The sequence below is a fragment of the Hippocampus comes genome, unplaced genomic scaffold, assembly GCF_001891065.2.
Source record: "Hippocampus comes isolate QL1 unplaced genomic scaffold, H_comes_QL1_v1.1 scaffold167, whole genome shotgun sequence".
In the NCBI taxonomy this organism is placed as follows: Eukaryota; Metazoa; Chordata; class Actinopteri; order Syngnathiformes; family Syngnathidae; genus Hippocampus; species Hippocampus comes.
This window is the reverse complement of record NW_017805502.1, coordinates 112,322-120,039: the sequence shown is the minus strand read 5'-3', so window position 1 is coordinate 120,039 and position 7,718 is coordinate 112,322. Positions and strand designations below refer to the sequence as shown.

General features: G+C 42.5%; 1 protein-coding gene across 7 annotated transcripts in view; it reads left to right on the top strand.

Annotated features, from left to right (window-relative positions):
* The first annotated feature begins 264 nt into the window (after nt 1–264).
* huwe1 (HECT, UBA and WWE domain containing E3 ubiquitin protein ligase 1) overlaps nt 265–7,718 on the top strand; it is a 49,758-nt gene continuing 42,304 nt past the window's right edge. For 5 of the 7 annotated variants that reach the window (XM_019877239.1, XM_019877233.1, XM_019877232.1 and 2 more), the window contains exons 1-2: nt 265–358; nt 1,888–1,955. In XM_019877239.1, coding sequence (XP_019732798.1) covers nt 1,910–1,955 — 46 coding nt within the window. In that variant the 5' untranslated portion in view covers nt 265–358; nt 1,888–1,909. Of the gene's footprint in view, nt 359–570; nt 751–1,887; nt 1,956–7,718 lie in introns of those variants that run through there. The other 2 variants (XM_019877235.1, XM_019877231.1) reach the window with 2 other exon arrangements.

Below are 7,718 nucleotides of genomic sequence, written 5' to 3'. Positions count from 1 at the left end.
CGCGGGGAGGGTGTGGGTTAACGTTCACGTTTTTGCAAGTAGAAACCTCACTTGAGCAAGGGGGGACATGGAAACGCCACACAGTATGGCCAGAGTTAGGATTCAAACCTTGAAACTTACACCTGTGACGTGCAAAGTGTAAACCATTTGGCAGACGTGCTGCTAAATTAATTCTTTGGATGTAAATGTACACTTGTACTGTCCAACCTCGGTGAAAGTTTCAAATTGATAGCGTTGCCGACCGCTTCTGCCCCCGCCCCTTCTAGTTGACGCGGCACACGGCCATTCTCGCGAGATCTCGTCTTGCCCTCCCACTTGTTAGTTCAAGATGGAGAAGTGAGTGTAACACGCATTCGAGGTAAGCACAAGTACTTCTTTCGACCAGTGTCTCCGTGGATTTCTAAGGCCGCTGCTGACATAATTTTTTCCCCCTAAATAGTTGTGCTGACACACGCCCTGGTTTTTCGTTTCAGAGGCCACAAGGGCGTTTTAAGGGCTGGTACACTGGCTGTAGCGCCTGAAGCGCCATTTTTAATGTAGCCATGATCCAATGATGGAGCATAGTGGCGAGCTCTCGTTGCTAGCTTAGCAACAAGCTACTTGCAAATACATTAATAGGCTACAAGCGGCGTGCTAGCCTACCACCCGCTGATGGTGTTCACTTGTCTGTGTCTGTCACGGCTACGAGATCACTTCTTCTACTCGGTTATCGCTAGCTCTTCTCAAATGGACAGATGACCAATGGGTGAGGTGAAAAAAGTGTTCCAGACGTGTATCCGAGTGCTCGTTTGACTTTGTAATTTGCGAACGTTAGCGGTTAACCCCAAACCTTAACTGTCAAGCTAGTGTCTGTCACCCCGGCACTAGCTTAAACTGTAACACACTGTACATACGACGGCTGCGTTTTATGTTACCATCGATTTGGTTAAAAAGCCAACGGGTTCGTATTTGAACAAATTCTTGCAGCCAGGAAACGTTATTGTGTTTAACTTTTTGCTGACCTGAAGAAACAATATTGTATTCATGTTACCTATGTTGGTACAAAGTGTGTGCATTAATGACAGCTGCGATACTCCGCTTCTTTTATATACAATCAAATATAAAACAATTCCCCTTGACTGGGGCTGATTGCAATAAGAATGCCGTAGTGCGAAAATAGGTCACATGATTAAGAAAGGCTCGCCTCGTGCGGTGAACTTGATGCACATGTATTGGAATTATCTTAGTTGGTCACCGTTTGTCATTTGCATAGTTTGTTCTTAAAGTGGGTGTGCAAGTGATGACCCTGACAGGAAAGCTTCAAATGCTGTCTTAAATGTGTGTTTGTGCTGCAATAAAACAGTTGTTGTCTGTCTCAGCCACTACCAAACACAAATGTCACAAAAAGTTGATGTATTTCACAGTAGGGCTGCACAATATGGGAAAAAGATGTGCTATGCCATATTTGCGATGAATGAAAAGAACAATATATTTTTGCAATATTTGATATGAACCTAAAGAAATGACATTTTTATAATATAATCAAAGTTATTTTTTCATGCAGTAAAATATGCTAACTCAATGTATTCTTAGCTAATTAATTGTAAAAATTCACATAAAAGCATACACATCCATATGAAATTTACTGCACGTCGTTGAGAAAAGTATATTTCATTGGCAATGGTTGTGTTAACCATTTTTTTTTATATATTGTGTATCCCTATTTCACAGTTAAACGAAAGCAGCTAAAGTGCAATGTGCCTATTTTAAACTAAACATGTAGATAACCAAAGGGGCTTCTTTCAATTCAGAGTTCTTGTGTATGCTCTGGAAACTCTGTCTATGTCGGAATCAACGAAAGTAATTGTTAATTGTCCTTTCTTGTCATTCACAAAAATATCTTTGTAGACACTGAGCGAAGCAGCGAAATATGCCAGTGAACAGAGTGGTGGAGCTGTTGAACAGAAGCAGTTCTGGTATGTAATGCTTCATTCTGTACTCCAACCTTTTCAGATCTAGAAATAAATACAATATGCGGCAAGGCCACATTTGATTGCCTGAAAGACAAATATCCATTTCTTAGTTAACTTATTTTCCCCATCACGTGGTTGTGGGCAAATGTGTGTAACTGTAGAGTAGCAGGTTTCCATTATGTCTCACAGGATTAAAAAAAAACAAACTATTTAAACGAGGCGTCTATTTGAGGTGTGGCACTCATTTGTTCATATGGACAAACGTACTTGCTCATTATCTAGGACAATGCGTCTGTGGACTATTTGCACCATGTCCGTGAAGTGCTTCTGGTCTCGCCGGTGATGAGTTTTCAGTCACGTTCCTGCTCCATTCACAACAGTGGGAGCATGAACAAACTGCAAAATGCGCTTGAGCTGGCTTATTGTTACTCAGCACACAAAGATATGTAGCAGACATTTCAGCAAGATCAAATGAATGTTACAAGTACGGGTAGGTGGGTTTTACTCACAAACATCCTACTGTCACTATTTGAATGCAACAAGGTCCTTTCTTGCCCTTCCGATACCCACTCAACCTCGTTTGGACAACTTTTCTCAAATGGGATCCCCGGAGCTTACAGCAGGCAGAATTTATAATATGAAAACCTAGATGGCTCTGTTAACATACTTTGTAAATACTGTAAATTCTTCTCTTGTACTGTCCAACCTCCAAACAAACACCATGGTGACATCATTCTTTCAGTCAAACAATGACAGTATGACATTTATGACTAAAAGCCATCTACCCTTCGCAACACAATGAAGTTGATCCTTGCTGACGTCTGCCACAAACCTTTTGTGTGCCAAGTAACACCCCCCCCTTCCATTGTACACTGAGGATAAGGGTCTGAAGGAAAATGGAGGAAGCAAATTATCGTGGACCACCACATACTTGGCACGTGCACAGTTGGATATTCACAGATTAAGAAAAAAAAAACATTTTCTCTGTGTGTGTGTGTGTGTGTGTGTGTGTTTATTTTTGCTAGTTTTCACAACATTTTCCCCTGTTTTTTCAAAGAATGTTTTGGGCTTTAAAAAAAATGTTTTCTTTGAGGGGAGGTGGGGGTGGGCAATGCATTTCAATGGACGTCAATTATCTGGAGATTGCTGCTATTCGTGGGCCGGTGCAGTCCACATAGCCTACCTACATGCTCTTGTGCAAACATACAGGTCATACTCATTTGAGACACCCACCGGCTTATGGAACTCAAACGTCTCCGTCATGTTATATTCAGTCTTGACACAATCAGGATTCGGCAGCCGATCACTGATCAGTTAGTTAAATAAAAAAAAAACAAACTATTTAAACGAGGCGTCTATTTGAGGTGTGGCACTCATTTGTTCATATGGACAAACGTACTTGCTCATTATCTAGGACAATGCGTCTGTGGACTATTTGCACCATGTCCGTGAAGTGCTTCTGGTCTCGCCGGTGATGAGTTTTCAGTCACGTTCCTGCTCCATTCACAACAGTGGGAGCATGAACAAACTGCAAAATGCGCTTGAGCTGGCTTATTGTTACTCAGCACACAAAGATATGTAGCAGACATTTCAGCAAGATCAAATGAATGTTACAAGTACGGGTAGGTGGGTTTTACTCACAAACATCCTACTGTCACTATTTGAATGCAACAAGGTCCTTTCTTGCCCTTCCGATACCCACTCAACCTCGTTTGGACAACTTTTCTCAAATGGGATCCCCGGAGCTTACAGCAGGCAGAATTTATAATATGAAAACCTAGATGGCTCTGTTAACATACTTTGTAAATACTGTAAATTCTTCTCTTGTACTGTCCAACCTCCAAACAAACACCATGGTGACATCATTCTTTCAGTCAAACAATGACAGTATGACATTTATGACTAAAAGCCATCTACCCTTCGCAACACAATGAAGTTGATCCTTGCTGACGTCTGCCACAAACCTTTTGTGTGCCAAGTAACACCCCCCCCTTCCATTGTACACTGAGGATAAGGGTCTGAAGGAAAATGGAGGAAGCAAATTATCGTGGACCACCACATACTTGGCACGTGCACAGTTGGATATTCACAGATTAAGAAAAAAAAACATTTTCTCTGTGTGTGTGTGTGTGTGTGTGTGTTTATTTTTGCTAGTTTTCACAACATTTTCCCCTGTTTTTTCAAAGAATGTTTTGGGCTTTAAAAAAAATGTTTTCTTTGAGGGGAGGTGGGGGTGGGCAATGCATTTCAATGGACGTCAATTATCTGGAGATTGCTGCTATTCGTGGGCCGGTGCAGTCCACATAGCCTACCTACATGCTCTTGTGCAAACATACAGGTCATACTCATTTGAGACACCCACCGGCTTATGGAACTCAAACGTCTCCGTCATGTTATATTCAGTCTTGACACAATCAGGATTCTGCAGCCGATCACTGATCAGTTAGTTAAATAAATAAATAACCGTTCAGTGATCTGAGCTGAGGATGGACCAACCTATCCTGTCTATTTAAGCACCTTGGTTATTTACTGTATAGTCAACCAACCGGATGACCAAAACGTTAATAATTAAAAGAAACATAAAAATCTCTCTCTCTCTCTCTCTCTCCCTCTCCCTCTCCCTCTCTCTCTCTCTCTCTCTCTCTCTCTCTCTCTCTCTCTCTCTCTCTCTCAAGCAAGACATAGCTAGGCTGAACACTCAAACTCATCGGAGACAGCACAAAAAACATTAAGTTTGGCAAGATCAACTGTTTGGAACATTCTTAAAAAGAATGACCACACCGGTGAGCTCAGCAACACCAAAACACCTGGAAGTCCACAGAAAACGGACAAATCTTTCCCTCGTTAAGAAAAACCCTTCAACAACAGTTCGACACATCAAGAACACTCTCCAGGAGGTGGGTGTATCTGTGTCCAGGTCAAAAATCAATATACAACTTCACCAGAGGACATAGAGAGGTTTCACCACAAGGTCGAAACCATTTGTGAGCCTCAAAAACAGGAAGGTCAGATTAGGGTTTGCCAAGAAAAATCTTAAAAGAGCTTGCACAGTTCTGGAACGGCATCTTGTGGACAGATGAGACAAAAAACTTTTACCAGAATGATGGAAAGAGAAAAGTATGTAGAAGACCTAAGTTTTTAGCCAACTTTGGACTGGTCTGCCAGCGTCCGTGTGGGTTTCTTGCCACTAATATGAGTCTATGAAAACGAGCAGCAACTGGGGCCGAGTCAAGTAAAGCGCTTTCAACTAACTCTTGACTCATCCGCTAGCTTTCACAGTGAGTGACACATCACATCACCCGAGCCACGAATGTCTTGTCATAGATCGCAATTTTTTATCAAGTATTTTTGCTTGTTTTAATCCTTTTTGGGCAGTGTGTCCAATGTGTTTTTTTTTTTTTTTTTTTTTTTTTTTTTTATGTACGCATGTTCTGGCCGTAATGAGGCCGCCTTCAGCTGTTTGCAGAACAAATTGGAGACAATCCAACCATGTCAATGCAGACATCTATGTGGTGGGTCTTGATGCACTGACACCAACCTCATTCCACTTTTTAGGAAGCGCTCTTAAATTTCTGAATCGCTGTTGCGTGTCAGTCCTCTTAAGGCTGCTTGCCGCTTTTTAAACTTTTCCTCACGCATTTTCCCCTTCCTCTTGACACTGTTCAGGTACTTGACCAGTGATGCGTTGGAAACTAAAATTTTGCTCCTTCGCCCGTTTCACAGTAATAAGCTGAAGTGAACATTTGGTAGCAGCGACGGCCAATCGGTGTCGAGAATATACTGAATAGGGGTGTTCACACGGCACACATTTGCTCCGGTGCTGCACCGATGTATTTTGTTGCGATATATCTTAGACCGGAGCAAATTTTGTGGAGTGTTCACACGTACAAAGCCGCTGAGCGTGTGCAGCCCCACTTGCGTTCACACGGCAGTTTCTGCAGCGGTGCAAAACGATAGATAACAAAGAGCTGTCGTGTTGGTTCTTTAAAAAACTCAAGCAACTACTGTACAGGCATGTCCTTCTCCTTCTCGGTCTCCGTGCCTTCTGCTCGAGAGGCATTCAATGACCGCCCCCGAAAACGTAAATCAACGATGACTTCAATGACACTCAGAAAAGCAAACATATAATGCGCAAACAGAAAATCAAGAGAGGCAATCACAAAATAAATTCTATGGAGAGGGGTTGTGAACGCACAACAGAGGAACAAACTACACAAACAACTCCGAGACAGAGCACGAAAGCATCGCATTCTAGCCGTATGTAATCAACTCTTCTCATGCGTAGCGAGGCTACTCCCCCTGCAAACGAGCATTTGCTCCGAAGCAAATTTTTAACCCTGTGGCGTTCACACCTACCATTTTAAATCGGTGCTGCCCCGCAAACGAGCATTTGCTCCAGAGCAAATTTTTAAACCACCTCCCTGAGGTGGGTTAAATTTGCTTCGGAGTAAGCTGTTTTCAGGGGCTACACCAGTGTAACTTTGCACGTGTGAAAGCTCGACTGGGGTAGCCCCGGCGCAGCACCGGAGCAAATGTTGCAGTGTGAACACCCCTAATATGTCACACTCCTGCAGAACAAGCAGGCACTCATCCAAATAAAGCTTTACAAAAATATTAACACACACACACAAACACACACACACACACACACACACACACACACACAGCTGGTTGAAGTAAAATGATGTGGGACAGTATCATTGTGATTTGCGGGACTGAGAGGTACACAACACACCCAGCTTCATTGGCGCTGAGACAAGAAAGGAGCAGCAGGCTTGGAGAATTGGGAGCAAGGAAGTTGGAATATCTTGTGAGTGGACTGAATTGTTTACAACTGTCAACCACAATACCATTTATCAGCCAACACAAACACCCATCACTGGATTACTTAGCGATGTACAAACTTTTTTTCCCCTCTCAATTAAGGAGGGGAGACCCTTCTCTGGCCACTTGAAGCAACCTCAGTGAAGTCACTCGTGCGTATAAACATGCAAGACAAGTGTTGGTCTCTCTTGCCTCCAAGCTACCACAAAACACACACTCTTACGACTTCCTTGTCATAATGCTAACACGTAATGTTAGTTTGAAGCGAGTCATCGACAGGCTAAAAATATATATGTGGCGGTGTTTTGATGCTTTTATCAGTGGATATTTGAACACAACACAGACAGTGAATCAACTCATCTAGGCAGACAATATAAACATATTCACACATATTTAACCTTTCCAAAAACGGCTATTACTAAAGCGTTATAATTCACTTGCAATAATTGTGAAACTCTTTTCTGTCTGCGTGACTGTAATATATTGCCTCGCAGTGGTCAAGTTGCTCAGCGGTGTATTGGTCTATTATGTGAAAGCTATGATTGTTTACGTTGTATTTGTTATAACTATGCTGTTGCTGTTTTTCCCCCCCATAACGTTACTTGTGGGGGTGGGGGGCTGAAAATGGCATTTTGCATTCATATCACTGAGGAATTTCTTGCAATAATTGTGAAACTCTTTTCTGTCTGCGTGACTGTAATATATTGCCTCGCAGTGGTCAAGTTGCTCAGCGGTGTATTGGTCTATTATGTGAAAGCTATGATTGTTTACGTTGTATTTGTTATAACTATGCTGTTGCTGTTTTTCCCCCCCATAACGTTACTTGTGGGGGTGGGGGGCTGAAAATGGCATTTTGCATTCATATCACTGAGGAATTTTGTGTGGGTGTGGGTGTGGGTGTGTGTGTGTGTGTGTGGGTGTGTGTGTGTGTGTGTGTGTGTG